At 48.1% G+C, this 19,862-nt stretch overlaps 1 protein-coding gene across 1 annotated transcript in view; it reads left to right on the top strand.

Moving 5' to 3' along the window:
- Positions 1-19,862, top strand: part of LOC126100684 (WSCD family member AAEL009094-like) — a 125,342-nt gene that overhangs the window by 59,880 nt on the left and 45,600 nt on the right. Inside the window, exon 5 of the mRNA XM_049911301.1 lies at positions 5,361-5,612. Within this exon, the coding sequence (XP_049767258.1) occupies positions 5,361-5,612 (252 nt within the window). The remainder of the gene's footprint in view (positions 1-5,360; positions 5,613-19,862) is intronic.

The following is a 19,862-nucleotide window of genomic DNA, read 5'->3' as shown; positions in this document are numbered from 1 at the left end:
CAACTTTGTGAATAGATCCATCGAGGAAGAAGGAATGATAGAATGGAATGGGTTGGGGTATCCTGTGGTAGGAAACCGACTGAGTGTACACTGGAGGCAGGTGAAACCTGCAGAGCGTCATCTACATCCATACTCGACAAGCCACCTGACGGTGTGTGGCGGAGGGTACCTTGAGTACCTCTATCGGTTCTCCCTTCTATCCCAGTCTCGTACTGTTCGTGGAAAGAAGGATTGTCGGTATGCTTCTGTGTGGGCTCTAATCTCTCTCATTTTATCCTCATGGTCTCTTCGCGATATACACGTAGGAGGGAGCAATATACTGCTTGACTCTTCGGTGAAGGTATGTTCTCGAAACTTTAACAAAAGCCCGTACCGAGCTACTGAGCGTCTCTCCTGCAGAGTCTTCCACTGGAGTTTATCTATCATCTCCGTAACGCTTTCGCGATTACTAAATGATCCTCTAACGAAGCGACCTGCTCTCCGTTGGATCTTCTCTATCTCTTCTATCAACCCTATCTGGTACGGATCCCACACTGCTGAGCAGTACTCGAGCAGTGGGCGAACAAGCGTACTGTAACCTACTTCCTTTGTTACCGGATTGCGTTTCCTTAGGATTCGTCGCAGGAGGCCTCCTCGTACACTGGATGACGTCATGAGAGACAGCCTCGCAGAGTGGGCCGGGCTCGAGCAGCCAGTTGTGGACCGCCGAGGACGGCCCCCTGCACGGTGCAGTGGCCTCTGAGCAGCGACGCAGTGCTGCCGCAAAGTGCCCAGTAGCAGGCAGTCGCACTTCTGCATCGCGCAGTCTCTGTGTTGTGGTCCTCGTTTTGTTTCAGTTACTCTTTCGTCCCCTGCTCCCCCTCGGCTCTGCACCGCCTAAACCCGCGCCGGCGAAACATTGCATTTGACAGTTCGCTTTTTGTCTAGTTAGGTTGGCTATACTGTAATAGCGATGTTGCAACAGCAGCGTCTATACACACAGCAGACGATACAGTTTTCCGTCCCGTCTCGTTAATGCAAGCGATTGAGCAATTACAGTGTATATAAAAACTCGTTTTTAGTTGTACTACAATGACAGGAAGTAAACAACCGTATAATAATACATGAAGCATAATAATGCACACCCTTTCGATAAAGGAGCAAAGAAATACAAAAAAACAAGCATCTGACGACTGGTACTTTAAAATCAATAATGTAGATAGTTTACAAAATAAATAATAACCGAAATTGCAATAAATAACCAATATTAGTAATTTTTCACTCACCAGTTTACAGCAATAATGGCGAAATTCCATCCAGCTCGCCATCTTCACTGTTGTCCGATTCGTCGCCAAAACCGTCTTCATCGTCATCATCAGCAAGACAAATCATTAATTGTTCATGGCCACTGATAATGCCTTCTATCGTCTGTGCAGCTCGTATAAGCTTCTCGACATGCTCTACTTTTTTTCTCCATGAGGCTGCATCCACAGTCACAAGAGCTTCACGCAACAGCTTTTCCACCTCTGTTATTGTAAAGCACTTGTTGTTGTTCCTTACATACATTTTTACATCACTCCATATTAGCTCAATAGGGTTGAAATGGCAGTGATATGGTGGCAGCCTTATTACAGTATGACCCTGCTCCTTGGCAATTCCGTCTACTACATATGTAGGTGTCGTAGGCTTATTTTCTTTAACAAGAGAATATAATAGAACCTTTGTCATACTCATATCCGCTGCAATATTTCGAGCCTATAACCACTGCACCGTAACTTCTTTCCGATCATTTGTGGATGGGGCTTTGTTCTGTATCACCGAATGATATGGAGCATTGTCCATTACAATTGTTGGAGGGACAGGAAATTGTATTAAAAGGTTCCTGAACCACTCAACAAATCGTGTGTGATCCATATCTTCATGGTAATCACCAGTCTTTTTTGATCTAAAAACTAAAAGTGCGTCAGGGACAAAACCACTGGAGGAGCCTGCATGGACCACAATTAATGTAGCTCCTCTTCCCGTCGGCTGATGGCCGCTACTGCTGGGTGCGTCATCCGTCCAGCATTTACTGACAGCTTCCCCGGCATTAACCCAAGTTTCGTCTAGCCAAATTATGGAATTAATGTCTCTGCCCACAATTTTGTGCAAGAAAATGCTACGAGCGGTAACAATATGTGCCCTCTCTAACAGTACTTTGCGTCCGTCTAGCGTTTTCTAACGGAAACCCATATTTTTAGCACAATTTTTAGTGATGTTTTACCACCCCTGAAGAGTTCACTTTCTTTTAAAGAGACTAATAACTTGGCTACAGTCGGATACTCTTTTCTGCTGTAGTAAGCATAAACATGCCTACGAATTGCATCAGTCTGGAAAGAATCTAAATCTGTGATAGGACTAGGCTGCTTTTTCTTCTTTCCCGGGGTTGTTAAAAATGTATTATTTGATCCAGACAGCTCGGAATCATTAGGCTCACTTCAGCATCTTCCAAGTTTTGCAGCAATACTCCCTTACTTACTGCGGTTCTTGCACTAATTCCAAGAGTTTTCGACGTACGTTCCACCACTTTGTCGGCAGGAATTGATGGCTGTCCATGAATGCTAACGTAGTTTTTCTCCTGCTCGTAAAACTCACGAGTTCTGCGTAGTAACTCCAGTGCCTGGCTGTTTAGCGTCACCCCTCGACGCAAAGGATTGTCACTAGGTTAACGAAGTCTTTTCGGTGGCATTTTCCGAGTATGTAAACTCACAACGTAACAAAAGTCACAACGATATAGCACACAGTACAACGAAAACACGCGGTAAACAACATACAATTCACGTTGTATAAACATTCACTAAACGAAGCCGGCAACGCGGGAACTCAGACGTCACAGCACGTGAGTAACAGCAGTGCTCACCGCGCTGTGATTGGCTGGCGCCCAGGCCCCCACAACCGCACGAGTGGTCGACTGTGAAGAGCGGACAAACTGAGTGGCTGGCCGGCGGCCATTAGAGTGGTAAACTGACGCGCGGAGTTCGAATGTTTTTACATCGCTTTTGGTTATAAAATGCCTTCCTTCGAGTTAGGTCGCAAACATAATGGCTCATTTAAATACGTTACTGCAATATACTTTTTAATTTATGAACAAACAGCAACTAGTCACAGTTTATGAACTTATCTTACGTACTACATGGAATCTGCCGTAGCTAAAAGTTATGTACTGGACCCCTAGCATTTTTCGTAGTTCATTTGCGATAGATGTACGCAAAATGCATCAAAATACTCGAACATTTACCCACTATATTAATAGATATTTTCTGACTCTACCTTGCTTTAGATTTTATGACGAGAAGTGCGTTATATATGGTATAGTGCTTTGGCAACTCAAGACCAAATTATCAAGTTTCAACCTAACCTAGACCACGAAAACACTACCGATCAGCCAACTTTCTTCAAAATGATCAGAACATATAAAATGGTATTCTGTCGGTCGGAAATCTTGCCTCCTGACAGCGTGTAACCGTTTTTGTAACAGCTGTGGTTTTCAGAAATGAAACCTGCAAATAGATGGACAGACATTATGCTAATACCGCGTTACGAAAACATTTATTAAGCAAGTGCACTGACATACAAAACAACTTAAAATATTCACATACCTGTGAAATGTAATATTCGTTCCTTTCTCGAATTTATTTGTACAATTAATCGCTGCACAACTCTTCACCATTGTACTTCTTTTGATTGGAACGTACAGACAGTAGAATTACGAGTAACGAATACTGTATGTACGCCCCAACAAATATACAACGTTGAATCAGGGTCTTCATAAACAACAATACACAACACATCAGACTACAACCACTATAATGGCGTCCAGCCGAAGGTTCAAATTAGACATGGCCCCTGTTTCCATGTTTCGATACAGTGTACCGATACGTGGAACTGTTTCAGTGTTTCGGAACGGCTGTGGGTCACTATTTCGAAACAGTGGTGTTTCATTCCGCCCCTGTCTCGGATAACCGGACCAGATTCGATCTCGAGCCAGACACAGAAACTGTATCGTTGTTTCAAAATAAGGCTGTTTCAGTCCACCTGTGCCTGGAACGGACTAATTGTATCGAAACAGTGATGTTTCATTCCGCTCTGTGTCGGACGAGATTCGGGCCGGCACAGGTACTGAAACCCAACATACCAGTTCATGAAACACTTTCAAGAGTGTCGAAATTTTTTTGACAGGCAATAGCATGAAGCTTAAGATATCCGAAAATAAAGCTGTGTTTCTAGCTGACTGTCCTATTCCGATATGGCGTAACATCTGCTTTATAAACACTAACCGAACAATAAAACAACGCATACCATTCACATTCAAAATAATAAATATGTGAAAATCATTCAGTTAAATTACACTTTTTTCTATAACATACGCTTCTCTGTTCATGTACAGTAATCATATTAAGCCACGCAAGGGAGCGTACAACATTTTGAATAAAGAAGGCGTAGAGTGACAGTTATTAGACACATACATAAATCTGACGTAGGTATAATTGCAAGCAATCTGTTTGACATATCACTTATAGTGTAATGGTGAACGGGGAGGGCTGGGGAGCATAGTGAATTTATAGTAACGGTTCGAAACACCTTGAAAGACAAAAATTTGTTCTGTTATATTTTGTTATTTATTCGAATTATCTGTGAGTCTATAGTCAATGTGCCTATTATCCACAATGATTCCCTTTGTGTGCATGGAAATTAGCAGGATGGGTATATTACCCATACTAACGGAATGTGGGAATCCCAGTAGCATATCCGTTGTTTCTGCAGTTTGCTCCCACCTCCAGTTCCGTTCGTGGTGGTTCTTCTGTCTTCAGCTATGGCTGTCCTCAACCAACTGAAAAGTATGAAAGTCACACGACACGAAAGCAGCGCGTTTGCTTCAGGAAATACGAAACTGCCAAGACGCCTAAGTGATAGTTTCATACTTTCTGCGATATGATTAGCGCTCTCGCTCCTCATTTGTGTTTATATGGACATACTTATACAGTAGACATTCAAGATGATAAAATGTGTAGGTTTATTAGATTACTAAACACAAACTGTTTCACTGTTTCGAAACAGCGTATCGAAACATTACATTGTACTGTTTCATTTGTTTCGAAACAGTTACGTGTTTCAGTTTGCCCATCTCTAGTTCAAATTATGCCGCGACTGCAGCGCCACCAGTGAGTCTAGTTATTTTTTTACAAGGTCTTCGCTGGCGCCCCACGCTGAACGCCTAGCGCCTATCGTTCTTCACTTGTTACTCTGTTACGCCGCCAACTTCATACGCAAACGTCAAGTGCAGTGTCTCAGCGGCCCGGGTATAGACGTATCGACGCGTTGTTGCGTGTTGCGTGTTGCAGGCGTGTATACGGGCTCGGTGTACAAGGACTTCGGGCTGCTGAAGAACGGCTTCCCGGCGGAGTCGGTGTGCAACGGGTCGGTGCTGGTGGTGAAGACGCACGAGAGCGGGGCCGAGGCGCGCGCCCCCTTCAGCCGCGCCGTGCTGCTCGTGCGCGCCCCCGCCCCCGCCATCCTCGCCGAGTTCAACCGCCAGAGCGGCGGGCACGTCGGCTTCGCCTCGCCGGACCGCTACCACCGCAACAGGGGCAAGTGTGAGTACGCCGCGCCGCCCACCTGACCTGCCTGCGCTGCACTCCGCCGCACCGCCGCGCCGCGTCCAGATGACACAGTAACACTTGTCGTGCGGATACGATACAGCAGCAAGGGTACACGATTTTTTTTTTTTTTTGGTCATCTGTCTACTGACTGGTTTGATGCGGCCCGCCACGAATTCCTTTCCTGTGCTAACCTCTTCATCTCAGAGTGGCACTTGCAACCTACGTCCTCAATTATTTGCTTGACGTATTCCAATCTCTGTCTTCCTCTACAGGTTTTGCCCTCTACAGCTCCCTCTAGTACCATGGAAATCATTCCCTCATGTCTTAGCAGATGTCCTATCATCCTGTCCCTTCTCCTTATCAGTGTTTTCCACATATTCCTTTCCTCTCCGATTCTGCGTAGAACCTCCTCATTCCTTACCTTATCAGTCCACCTAATTTTCAACATTCGTCTATAGCACCACATCTCAAATGCTTCGATTCTCTTCTGTTCCGGTTTTCCCACAGTCCATGTTTCACTACCATACAATGCTGTACTCCAGACGTACATCCTCAGAAATTTCTTCCTCAAATTAAGGCCGGTATTTGATATTAGTAGACTTCTCTTGGCCAGAAATGCCTTTTTTGCCATAGCGAGTCTGCTTTTGATGTCCTCCTTGCTCCGTCCGTCATTGGTTATTTTACTGCCTAGCAGAATTCCTTAACTTCATTGACTTCGTGACCATCAATGCTGATGTTAAGTTTCTCGCTGTTCTCATTTCTACTACTTCTCATTACCTTCGTCTTTCTCCGATTTACTCTCAAACCATACTGTGTACTCATTAGACTGTTCATTCCGTTCAGCAGATCATTTAATTCTTCTTCACTTTCACTCAGGATAGCAATGTCATCAGCGAATCGTATCGTTGATATCCTTTCACCTTGTATTTTAATTCCACTCCTGAACCTTTCTTTTATTTCCATCATTGCTTCCTCGATGTACAGATTGAAGAGTAGGGGTGAAAGGCTACAGCCTTGTCTTACACCCTTCTTAATACGAGCACTTTGTTCTTGATCGTCCACTCTTATTATTCCCTCTTGGTTGTTGTACATGTTGTATATGACCCGTCTCTCCCTATGGCTTACCCCTACTTTTTTCAGAATCTCGAACAGCTTGCACCATTTTGTATTGTCGAACGCTTTTTCCAGGTCGACAAATCCTATGAAAGTGTCTTGATTTTTCTTTAGCCTTGCTTCCATTATTAGCCGTAACGTCAGAATTGCCTCTCTTGACCCTTTACTTTTCCTAAAGCCAAACTGATCGTCACCTAGCGCATTCTCAATTTTCTTTTCCATTCTTCTGTATATTATTCTTGTAAGCAGCTTCGGTGCATGAGCTGTTAAGCTGATTGTACGATAATTCTCGCACTTGTCAGCTCTTGTCGTCTTCGAAATTGTGTGGATGTTGCTTTTCCGAAAGTCAGGAAGGGGCAGGAAGGGGAGAAACTATCAGGCCTCTTTTGCAGTCTGGGATAAAACCGGAGTGAATGTTTTAATACTGGACATTGCTCGCCATCTCTGTCAGTGATAGACGGATGTGTGCTCCTTCGCGCCAGCTACGTGGCACGCATCAGTAACATAGGGCGGGAATGCACAACAGTTTTCGTTACTACGCAGGCGCCCATATTATTTCCTAGGTGAGATGTTTACAGTGCCTAGCTCGTTATGTAGCTCAGACGATGTCTAAAGGCGAAGCAGAACAGGTGTATCAGGGGATAGAGCTCGCACGCAACTCTCGGAGTAGCCGTCAGTCCATTCGGAGCACCCACCCGCCCTAACAAACTCCATCGTCCATTTGCCAGGGGGATGTGAAAAACAAGCTAAAAAATCTCTTATCCGGACAAATAACACAACCAAAAGGTTGCAAATAATTATTTAATACATTGACCTAGGTTTCGAATCCCCCCACCACATGTCTTCACCAGAATTAAATTTTTAAAAGTCGTAAAATTACATTGCGAGAAGGCAGTAGTCAAAGTTTAATTGAGTCGTGCTCAATTCAAAAATTGAGAATTAAAAACGTTCCAGCTTTTGATACGCTCGGCCGACCCGGACGATCACCCATCCAAGTGGTAGCCCAGCCCAACAGCGCTTAACTTCAGTGATCTGCAGGGAACAGGTGTTCCCACTGCGGCATTGTATGACTATGCTTTGCGAACAAAGATTTTTGATGCCAGGTGCGTCACACAATTTAAAGTGAACAATAATGGAATAACAGAATCTGTATTCTCTCACTCCAGATGGAATGAAAGTAAATGAGTTCACTGCAGTTACTGTAACCGATAATAATTTACACAACATGAGAACAAAAACTACTGACTACCGGCTACTGTGACTATAGAGTTACCAAAATACGACGACATACGTCTCCTTGCAACGACGCAGAAGCTAATGTGTACATCACAGAAATGGTTTGGATAAAATTACTGAAGTTCGCCTGAGGCAGTCTGCGTTAGATGGCTATTCCTGTGCCATTGTTAATAAACATGAACAAAACAACCGTGAGTGCACTGTAGGAAGTGACACGACGACCCCAGGTGACCAGTAGTGGTGCGTTTCACGTCTGCCCGTAGCTTCGTCGTGGAGTAGGTGAGAGTCTGCAGCAGGAGCGCCGATGTGTGGGGTAAGGCTGGCAGCACTCGCCGTGACGTACGGTGGGAACACCCAGCTGTGCAGCACGCAGTAGGTACTGGCGTGAGAATAATCAGTGTAATCGGAAAGGATGTCACACAGGTTATAAGACGTAACAGTAGCAGTAATTCTGTGGGTCTGTCTGTCTACATAATCTCCACTCGTTCTGCTCAGTAGTTACAGCCGAGACGGGGTAGGAATCCCCCCTCGCAGATGCCTGACCAGCGGACGTGGAACCTCCTCCTTACGAGTTTCAGCTGTGCACAGAACTCTACTGGAACCCGCACCCTCGCCTTCTGCCGGAAAGTTGTGCCAGCTGAGCCGACAGAGTTCGACTATCGGTTTCGACAACACTGCTCACCTGCTCACCTGGTGGCAGACTCAAGCTTGGAGTGGAGGCGTTGATAAGGCGTCACCAAAGTAGGGCGACCGCCTGGCTATGAATCTCGTCTAACACAGGCCGTACGCTCTACGTAAAAGAATATCAGAGCGTCAGTTCTCGAAACTTCAAGAGTGATGATTTTGATAGTGCACAACACCTTTGCTTTGTATGTGACACTTTTGTTTTGACTAAATGAAGCTTTTTCTGACTGAGCTATTTTTCTTTTCAACTTTCTGTATCCCCTAGATTCTAATGGCTTGTTCAGATGGCTCTGAGCACTATGGGACTTAACTCCTCAGATCATCAGTCCCCTAGACGTAGAACTACTAAACCTAACTAACCTAAGGACATCACACACATCCATGCCCGAGGCAGGATTCGAAACTGCGACCGTAGCGGTCGCGCGGTTCCAGACTGAAGCGCCTAGAACCGCTCGGCCACACCGACCGGCAGGAATGTATTCAAAACACTAACAAGAAGAACGGACTGGACACCTGTTAAGGCATCTCGAAATAACTTCAGTGCTAATAGAGAGAGCTGTGCAGAGTAAAAACTGTAGAGGAAGACAGAGATTGGACTACATCCAGCAAATAATTGAGGACATAGGTTACAAGTGCTACTCTGAGGTGAAAAGGTTGGCACAGAAGTGGAGTTCGTGTGGGTCATATGAGACCAGTCAGAAGATGTTGTGGGTTGGCAGGACAGCCAACACCGTGTTACTAGAGGAAGCCGAAAGGCACGCGTTTTAGCTCACGCAGGCTGGCGTGAGGTCTGGAACAGATCAAGGAAATTAGACTTTAGCAAAAAACGTACGTAGCTGCTGGAATACTTATCTTTAATCGATAAATGCTGAACATCGCTCTTGACGGTACATTATTCATAATCTCAATAGTAACTGGTAATGGCGCCTTGCTAGGTCGTAGCAAATGACGTAGCTGAAGGCTATGCTAAACTGTCGTCTCGGCAAATGAGAGCGTATTTTGTCAGTGAACCATCGCTAGCAAAGTCGGTTGTACAACTGGGGCGAGTGCTAGGAAGTCTCTCTAGACCTGCCCTGTGGCGGCGCTCGGTCTGCAATCACTGATAGTGGCGACACGCGGGTCCGACGTATACTAACGGACCGCGGCCGATTTAAAGGCTACCACCTAGCAAGTGTGGTGTCTAGCGGTGACACCACAGAAGACATGATAGAAAAAAAAACGAAAGGGGACAAAGTGTCAACCAAATTAGAGCAACGAAAGTGCGTAAACGAAACACTCAGCATAAAGCTAAAATTGCTAAATGTATGATAAGGCGAAGCTGAAGAGATGAGTTGGACCGCAAGGTGCAGAAAACCCACGCTACCGATCGACGGAAGTCTGGATAACCCGTTTACGTAGCGAAAACAGCACGGGAAGGGTACAGTTGAGCTGATGTTCTGTGAACCACGAAGCATGTTCCACGATCATTAGTGATATGGGCGACCATATGCGGCTTTCCAAGAAGCGCTGTATGGACAGGTAACTGATTACTGTCTTTTGTATCTCGCCTGGAAGGCGGCGGTTGGGTCTGCTACTGTAGCCTGCAGAATAGTCCGAATGAAGGAAGCGAGTAGGAGCGGGAGAGGTAAAGCACCTCGCTACTGCATGAAACGTAAAAGAAAATTTAGTAGAGAATAGTAGTCAATAACAACTGAATCACACATAATTTAGGCTTGATGGGCACGTAGGTGTGAAGCCGTAGTCTCAGTAGCACGTTAGCGCACTCCGATAGCAGATGCGATGTTTGCAGGCCGCCTGCTCTTGATGGAATGGGCAGAAAGCAGAGCTCCACAGCGCCGGCTGGGGGCCTCCGTGGTCGGCACAGTTCGTCCGCCCTCCTCTCGTAGTGCCAACCTGCGAGCGTGCGCCTGCGCTGCGGCATCCGAACTGTCGACACCACACGGTCTACGAGAACGTTTTAGTTATCCACGTCCACTGAACGTCCCTCGTACTGTTTCCATCAATGGTTCCATCTTCAAGGAAAATTATCTGGTTCACTGAAGTGAAAATGTCAAAGACATATCTAATGCGTACAGTATGAACGTTAAAGCTGGCTGCGTTTTCTTTCTCCTCTACGATTACTACACTACTGAATGGCTGTGTGCATTCTCCATTCAGGTATCTGGTCACCATCACGTGAAGCGTGCCTGTGGCCGCTTAGTCAACAGCAGTGCTTCACCAGGACCAGGCAGTCACACCAAGTACGCAGCCGTGACTTAATGGTCAAGTTCGTACTATGTCTGACATGCAGATATTACAATAAAATACACTGATCGGAGCTGGTATTCACCCCCTCCCCGCCCCCTCCGGCCCATAAGTAGCGTGGACAACTGTATTCGTGTAAGCCTGCAAGCGGATCCAGCACATTTCTCAGCGACACCAATGTCTATGCTACTTAACGCCCTGATAGGAAAAATTCCTAAGACTGAGATGTCACCTAGATGAATTTAAACCAAAACCTTGCACAACGGGTTTACCTACGGCTCTGCTCTACCACAGCTGCCGTACCTCTCTGTTGGCTGAAACATATCTGTACGTACGTTAAAAATGTGGCACTATGTTAAAGGCAGACGACGAAGGAGTGGAAATAGGAGCGATTCAAATCTGGAAAGAGAGCGGTTGACGGCCAAAATTATACTTACTTTTCATAAGCGTACATTCATAAAAAGGGTGGTGGTAGTGGAATTGGCAAGTACCATGCACATGACGGAACTCTTCAGCGCTGCTGACGTTAATCAGACACGGACGTGTCCGAAGTGTAGTCGAGGCCGTGTGGTGCTGGCCAGACACACAGCACGCTTATGCAGTTCACAACATCGTGATGTAGTTGCGAAACTTGCACGTCAGTACAGGTGGCGCTTCAGTATCAAACTTGAGTAATTTGAAACCGAGCGAGGTGGCGCAGTGGTTAGCACATTGGACTAGCATTCGGGAGGACGACGGTTCAATCCCGTCTCCGGCCATCCTGATTTAGGTCTTCCGTGATTTCCCTAAATCGCTTCAGGCAAATGCCGGGATGGTTCCTTTGATAGGGCACGGCCGATTTCCTTCCCCATCCTTCCCTCACCCGTGCTTGCGCTCCGTCCCTAATGACCTCGTTGTCGACGGGACGTTAAGCACTAACCTCCTCCTCCTCCCTCCTCTTGACTAATTTCACGAAAAGCGTCACCAGAAATAGATTGCTAGAAACACGAACAGAACGCAGCTACACGCGAAACAAAATTCAGAGGGTTTCGAAATCTGAAACAGCAATAAAATTTCTGGAAGTGGATTCAGTGTGGGTCAAGCGCAACACGGCTGGAACCACGTTAACAACGAGTACGTGACTTGAGATGATCGCGAACGATTACCGGTCCCACGACCAGGTCGCGCCGACTGCACGCCGCTGCAGATCCACTCCAGAAAACCTCTGGCGAATCTATTCTAGGCCAGATGACGTAATGAATTCGTGTGAACTTCTGTTCGATCGTGACGCCGGATCAGAAATTTCCTGACGTGATGTCATGTGAGTCGTAGCGTAGCAAAGATATTTTACCCACGTGTACGGTGGTATTAACCTTCCTTTTGCTCTGACCGAGGACACAGGGACCTTCGCTAAGGAGGGCGTATGAGTTATCCACAGAAACAGATCTCTATACAGGGTGTTACAAAAAGGTACGGCCAAACTTTCGGGAAACATTCCTCACACACAAATAAAGAAAAGATGTTATGTGGACATGTTTCCAGAAACGCTGAATTTCCATGTTAGAGCTCATTTTAGTTTCGTCCACCTACGCTCAATGCAGCACGTTATCATGATTTCATACGGGATACTCCACCTGTGGTGCTAGAACATGTGCCTTTACAAGTACGACACAACATGTGGTTCATGCACGATGGAGCTCCTGCACATTTCAGTCGAAGTGTTCGTACGCTTCTCAACAACAGATTCAGTGACCGATGGATTGGTAGAGGCGGACCAATTCCGTGGCCTCCACGCTCTCCTGACCTCAAACCTCTTGACTTTCATTTATGGGGGCATTTGAAAGCTCTTGTCTACGCATCCCCGGCACCAAATGTAGAGACGCTTCGTGCTCGTATTGTGGACGGCTGTGATACAATACGCCATTCTCCAGGGCTGCATCAGAGCATCAGGGATTCCATGCGACGGAGGGTGGATGCATGTATCCTCGCTAACGGAGGACATTTTGAACATTTCCCGTAACAAAGTGTTTGAAGTCACGCTGGTACGTTCTGTTGCTGTGTGTTTCCATTCCATGATTAATGTGATTTGAAGAGAAGTAATGAAATGAGCTCTAACATGCAAAGTAAGCGTTTCCGGACACATGTCCACATAACATATTTTCTTTCTTTGTGTGTGAGGAATGTTTCCTGAAAGTTTGGCCGTACCTTTTTGTAACACCCTGTATATGTGCAGCGATGGCCAACTACAACGAAACAGGGAGGGAGGGAGAGAGAGGGCAGGGGAGGGGGGAAGGAGAGACGCCTACACGCAAGGCAACTAGCGGGGCGTGGCGCCGGTGCACTTGATGAGGCAGACGTCGCGGACAGCGGGCTGTGGGCGTGGCGTTGCGCAGCCAGCAGCAGACAGTAGCTTGCCGGGGCAGGGCGTGGTGGCTGAGCCAGGGGTGAGGGGCTGAGTCTGGGCGGCAGTCCCAGCCTACGTCCCTCCGTCGACATTTCGGATTTCCTGCACTGTTAAACGCAGATGCTGTGATGGTTCCTGTGGAAGCCACGCGGCCTCCCCTCGTGTGAGCTCACGCTCCGTCCGACGATAGGGTGTCAGACCCTCCCGTCCCCTGTCCCATCCCCTAACCTTTATAATCTTCGTGTCCGAAGACTGCGGAGCCATCGTAGAAAACGAGTCGTGCCCCTGAACCCTCCTCCAGCGCCCCTCTGCAAATTTGGACGGAACAGGTTATGTGGTCCACTACCCATACGACCAAATACCGCTGACTGCCAGTGTCGACGTGTTTCAGGCTGTCGTGGATATGAAACGTGGGTTACCACGTATGAGGCGTGGCTCGTTTGTGGTGTAACTGTTGCACATGAGCGCGTTCAGTTTTATGTCCCTCCAGACGCTAATTTTTAAATATTTGAGCATTGGAAGTGATTCTAGTGACATGTTCCCGCGACTGAATATGTGTGACGGCGGCGCAACACACAGGCCGATACTTGTAAAGTCTGATCCTCGGCTAAGCCGTTTCTGAAGATGCTCGCGTTAGTCGAGCGAAACACGTCAAAATAAAGTTACGTACGCCTTGTGGCTGCTCTACAGTTTGTTTTAATTTCTGAAGGCTTCTAGTCCTCTGCAGACAGTGCCTGCGCTCGCTAAGCAAATAAAAAAAAATCTGGCACGGTCTGTTTTGTATTTCATCGTCCAGGGACAATTGACCTTTGTCGCTTAAACATACGCCGACGAGACGAAACATTACGTCCTCGTGCTTAACTGCGCGTCGGTCCACCTTTGGAGTGGTTGTGTGCAGCAGGGATTCGACGAGTCCTCCGTAGGCTTCCACGCCAGGTGTTTACGCACAGGTGGCGGAATTCCCACGAATTCGCGCCAGTAGTTTGTCGGGGAGGAGATGGCGCACGATAATGTGAGTTATGTTCCTTCAGATAAGCCCAGTCTGGTGGACAAGACATCGACACAGGTCCACTCTCATGTTCCTCAGTCCCTGTCCCACAGTCCTAGGCTTGTCATACGGGCGGTTATCCTGGGCTACGCAGCCCACAGCTGTGATGGCGCCTTCTATTACTGCCGCTGCTCCCTCGAAAGTGCCACTGAATGTTCCACGTAGCGCAATACTGTGCCCACAGGCACATGCGGCAGACAGCGCACCTGATCAGCCGTTCCCCTGGACGATTGTCCTCGAACGCATTACGTAACAATGACCTTCACTCATTCCGTCGAGGTTCCTTAGCGCGGGGGCAAGTCGGTGACCTCGAAGCGACATCTTTATCGCGTCATCATCACGCCTCCCCCTCTCCTCCCTCGCCTCCTCCTCTTCGCCTCGCAGCCTCCCCCTCTTCCCCTCCCTCTGCTCTTCTCCAATCACAGCCCAGTATTGTATCACCTTGTAAAACAAAACAGGCAATCAGTATGTATCAGAGAGGTGCCATCTTGTTCTGTGCATACCATCTGTAGGCGCCCCGGTGGTCTCGGTCGCCTACGGTGGACTGGATGGCCGAGCGGTGAACTCTCCAGTTGTCAGGATGCTAGGAAATGACTCTGGACGCGTCAGGAACGCCAAAGAAACATTATTAATTCGTGACACCTTTAATCCTGGCGAGTACAATGTGGCCCGCATAACACAGGCTGGCTGAGCTCGGTGATATCAACGACCTTCCCCGAGTCCTCGCTGACTCGGAGCGATGACACCAGCTCTGGGCCGCACCAGTCTTGCTAGCGCAGCGCCGCGTGCCGTGACATAGCGGTGGAACGCCCCTACTTCGGCCACGCGTGGCTGGCGGCGCCCGGTTGGCCGGCCGGCTGAGCGGCGGATAGCAGGCCGCTGCATGTAGGAGGCTCCGGGTTGGAGTCCCGGCACTGTCGGCACGAAAAGCGGTCTCGTAGTGCGGAGTGTACTCTGTCCCACCCCGTCTTCTTCCCTGCTCCTCCTGGTGGCTCGGAACGGGCTGCAGTCCCCCAGCGTCATCGGCTCACCCGGTTGTGACGGCAGATCCACAGGGCCTAGGCCCCGCACGATCTCGACGACGGCTCACCGATGTGGTCAGCATTGGCGGCGAGCGAGTCTGCCGCGATGTCTGCTAATGCTGGGTCGACGATTGACAGCGGCAGCAGAGAGGACCAGAGCTGGTACTGTCCCCTCACGTCTGCTGCTGGATGGGCCGCCCTTACTGCAACATCTCCTTAATAAAGATTAACATGTCGATCACCGAGCTGAGCGCTACGCAGCGACCCAGTACACATCTGACTGCAAGTCTAACTGCGAGTGCCTCGTCGCTGTCAAAGCTGGCGTATTTAAAGGGAGCACGAGCGACGTCCTGACGTCATGCTCGTTTGTAATGACCGCATTCGCTCCACTTATACTGCTGATTCATCTGTCGTACTCGCCCCTTAGGTGTTCTTGCGACAGAGTTACGTGTTGTTACGGCAGACTTACGCGTAGTTCTGAAATGCCGTACAGCTGACGCCATACCTCTGTCTAGCACTCTACGAAAGTCTCCGTCCAACACAAACCCGCGTGCTGAGCAGTTCTCTCTCGCCTGTTGTGTGTAACCAGGCCGTTGCCCCTGCGTGACGACACATTCCGTGCAATCCTCCTACCTCTTGGCTAACCTACTGCCTCTGGCTCTCGGCACAGGCAACGAAACTTTGACAACTTTCCACGTTTCCAACTCCTTACTATTCCGCGACACTACACATCTATCGCGGAAAGCCGCCTGTGGTTGGTTCTTTGTGGCAAAGTAAAATACCACTTAAAACTGCCTGTAGCATTTATCAAAATACTTAAAGATTTGCTGTACTGCAATACAGAACGCACTTGGCTCCTTCTTAATCAACGCCATTTCCTTCAAAAAACGTCAACAAGAAAACGTATAAAGCACCACACACACACACACACACACACACACACACACACACACACACACACACACATTTACATCTCTCCACTAGAACCACTATTTTAGCAGTCATTATAGCGAAACAGCCAATCAGTGTGCACCCTGGAGTCTGTCATGTTGTTCCCTTTACCTCGCACTTGCCACAGAGCAAATTTCTATAGCAAATAGTATTCCGACTAATAAAGAAGCTCACTGAAGACGGCCTGTAAAATGATGCACCTTATATGGGCGAAAGAAAAATAATTTGAATGTGTCTTCACAAGACGCATATTGCCTCTATAAAGTAATACGTAAAAAGAATCCCGTTTTCTGTTCCAAAGAACCTCGTACATACCTACCTAACCTTTCGCGCCAGATGCAGTCGTCTCTCTGTTCTCTCGGCTGAGAGCCTCCCCCACCTTCTAACCTATGCTTGGATCGCTGTATTGTTTCTCACGTGAAACTGAAGACCCCGAGGCTCATCCACAGTACGTCGACAGCGCGAGAAGTGATTTCGACCCTTTCCTAAATCGCCCACACGTTATATAGAAACACCTCTGCAACTATGTCACTTATTCTGTCTAAAACCTTCTCGCGGGTAATTATCACCTGTACGAAACGAAGTTTTGTTTATTTGCAGTTAGACGTCTGCAATCCTGGCAGGTATTGAAATAAGCTCGCCACACTGCCAGAGCAGCCCACTACAGCTGCGAAAACAAACTGGCGCAGCCGACTGGTAAAGCGGAGACTGTGTAACTAACCTGATTCTACGGGTTATTACGTTAAGAGTGGGAATGGAAATGCTTACTGATTTTGGAATTAACGTGAGAATATTAGGGTCGCCACCGACTCTAACCATACAACTAATCAAAGGTTTGGCCGAGTCGGAAAATAAATTAATTTCATCACAGACCAAAAGCTCATAAAAATACGTACGTCGTGATATCGGTCATAGGTGATGCGATGTAATTAATAGTATTTTCCGTGCACTGTCCACGAGAATCAACCATTTAAAATAAAATAGCACGTGCATGAACACTGTGCAGAAGATCAGCTCCCAGCAGCACACCTGTTAATAAGACTTAATCTAAAGCATTTGTTTTAAAATAAAAGGGGAAACTAATCACTGGACCTGTGCATAGGGAAACTCTTTGGATGTGCTAACAGGAAAGCTATGAGGTGAGTGGCTTAGGTGTAAAACCTCGGAACGCAAGAGAAAATTGTTTATAAAATCATTTATTCCTAAGATATGGATGTGCGGCATGTACACAATTCCTGATAACATTAATTCCTAAAACGTTAAAGAAAAGCATCATTACATCCACCGTTATAATCTACACCTAAAATCATTGGTTTGAATCATTCATGCAACTGCTGTTGCCTGATAACTGATCGCAATAACTCGTGAAACGGTACACGTTTCGCAGTACACCCGCGTGCCCACGTGGTTTGTGGAGACGCAATTTCTAGGTATCGTGGCCAAGTTGCAACAATATCACATCACACAATCATGAACAGTTAACATTCTTTAAAACAAACATGAGACCGGACAGTTAGTGATGACGGTAGCCCAACAAACTCCAATGTTCAACCACGTGGTCGGCTCCCCACGGACGAAAGATACATAAAGCAAGGAAAATTTACGGGAAGGCAAAGCTATTAATATTTAGAAAAATGAAAGCTTATACAGGCACAGCTGAAGGCAGACAGACATTCATACAGGAGTGAGTGCTCACTTCTTATCGACACCTTTGTGTGGCGCTCTTCCGGCGGATCCAAGTCTGCTACAGAAATTTACAAAAAGAAAAATCTGCCAAATTTTGCATTCCTTGCTGCAACAAGGCAAAGCAATCTTCCAGATTTGAAAAGCGAGACCAAAAGCTAACAGCTCTCCCATCGCCAAGTAACAGCGCGCCACGCGGTCAGTCTAACTCAGCCTTCTTCGACTGGAGCACAGCTGTGGACGCTTCCCGTACCGGCGGCTGACTCCCTCCCTTTTACTTCTCCAGCCTCTTCCACGCTCCTCGTGGACCGGAAAACCCAAAGGTTCCAATTCCGCCACCAACCTAACGCAGGTGGATTTCTCACAAGCAGCGCAAACCTCTTTGCCTACTTGACCACTACGAGAGTTGGCTATTCTGTACAACTGCTGCTGGATCTGTGTGACTATCGCAGACTTTCTGCAGCAGGCTACGCCGCCGTCTAGCGACGTGACACACAATCACATTCATTCAATCACACCACTACGAGAGTTATGAGAAAAGAGAAACAAGGAAAAGAAAGAGAAATGCTAGTGAAAATGGGCTACCGGACTAATGAAAGGTGGCTACGGGACCCTTTCAAGTGTTATTACAGTGATTCGGGCTTCACGAATCGCCGGTGAGCTGCTGGGAGTGTGGTCAGCTGGCGCACGCACCTGCTGTGCGGCCGCGGGAACCTGAACGACGAACGGCGAGGTGGTAGGCGGCGTCTCAGTGGGGAAGCGGAGAGCAGAAGGCGAACTGAGGCGCAGGTGCTGAAACACTGGCGTCTCACAGTGTGTGCGACAGCGAGAGCAGTGGCGGGAAATTTAATACACAGAGTTGCTACGTTTGGCACTGACCCGACTGGACATCAAGTGGAGGTGGTGCGAGACTGGAGTCCGTGTCGATTCAGCTGTGTGTGATTCAGTATTCGTGGTGGCTGGTGAGCGGTGGCGTGCCATAGTGTGAGCGGATGTTTCAGTGGGAGGACGTGCTGAGCGGTGAGGTACTGGAACGCCCCCTGTGTTTAGGCAGGTCCGCACAGCGCGTCTTGCACCGGTTTGTTGAGAGACCTGTAGAAGGGCCAAAGCCACCGGGGATAACACGTCTGAAATCGGGCGGCTGCTGCCGAACTTACCGGCTGTACGGACCAGACAGAGGTGAGCCCGTCGTGTGCCCAGTGGCGGCCGGGCCGTGCTCTCGCAGCAGGTGCTGAGCCGGTGCAGTGTTGCAGTCTTGCAGCTGCGTGCGATGCCGCCTGGGCGCAGGGCCGGCGAGACGATGTGTCCAGTGCTGCGGCCGTGTGGCTGGGTGGCTGGGTGGCTGGCTGCCCCGCAGCCCAACTCTCTCTCTCTCTGCTGCAGAGGCGACGGCGGACGCACTGTCCGCGTGTAACAGCCTCCGTGTTAGAGCGACACTACTAGAAACAAGTGAAGGTAACGAAAAATAGCACCGTACGCATCGTGAACGTAGTTCAACATTCAGAACACAGTAAAAGAAAAAGCAGTATATTCCCGTTAATATGACGCTACACCTACTGGTGCATTGCTGGTGAAAGTCGACTGCAATAAATAAATAAATAACTACTCTGACACTTGTCGCGGTGCAGTGAACCCCAGTTTCTCAGCCAGGTCACGTGACGTGGCTGTGCGGACCAGCACCACGGCCGGAAGGCCCTTCCTTGTACACGATCGGCTTCCCCGTCTCAGCTGGTTACTGGAGACCAGTGCTAGAGTGCTGCAGCGCCCCCTAGTGTTCCATTCCCGCACCGAGGCTCGTCTGCCCTGAGTGGTCGTTTCCGTTCACACGCCGCCGCCTCAAATGCCGGCCTTGTGAGAGCTACCTGCTGTGCAGTTTGGCA

This window comes from Schistocerca cancellata, chromosome 9 (genome assembly GCF_023864275.1).
Source record: "Schistocerca cancellata isolate TAMUIC-IGC-003103 chromosome 9, iqSchCanc2.1, whole genome shotgun sequence".
NCBI lineage: Eukaryota > Metazoa > Arthropoda > Insecta > Orthoptera > Acrididae > Schistocerca > Schistocerca cancellata.
Note: the sequence above shows the minus strand (reverse complement) of the source record. Positions and strands in the feature narration are given on the sequence as shown.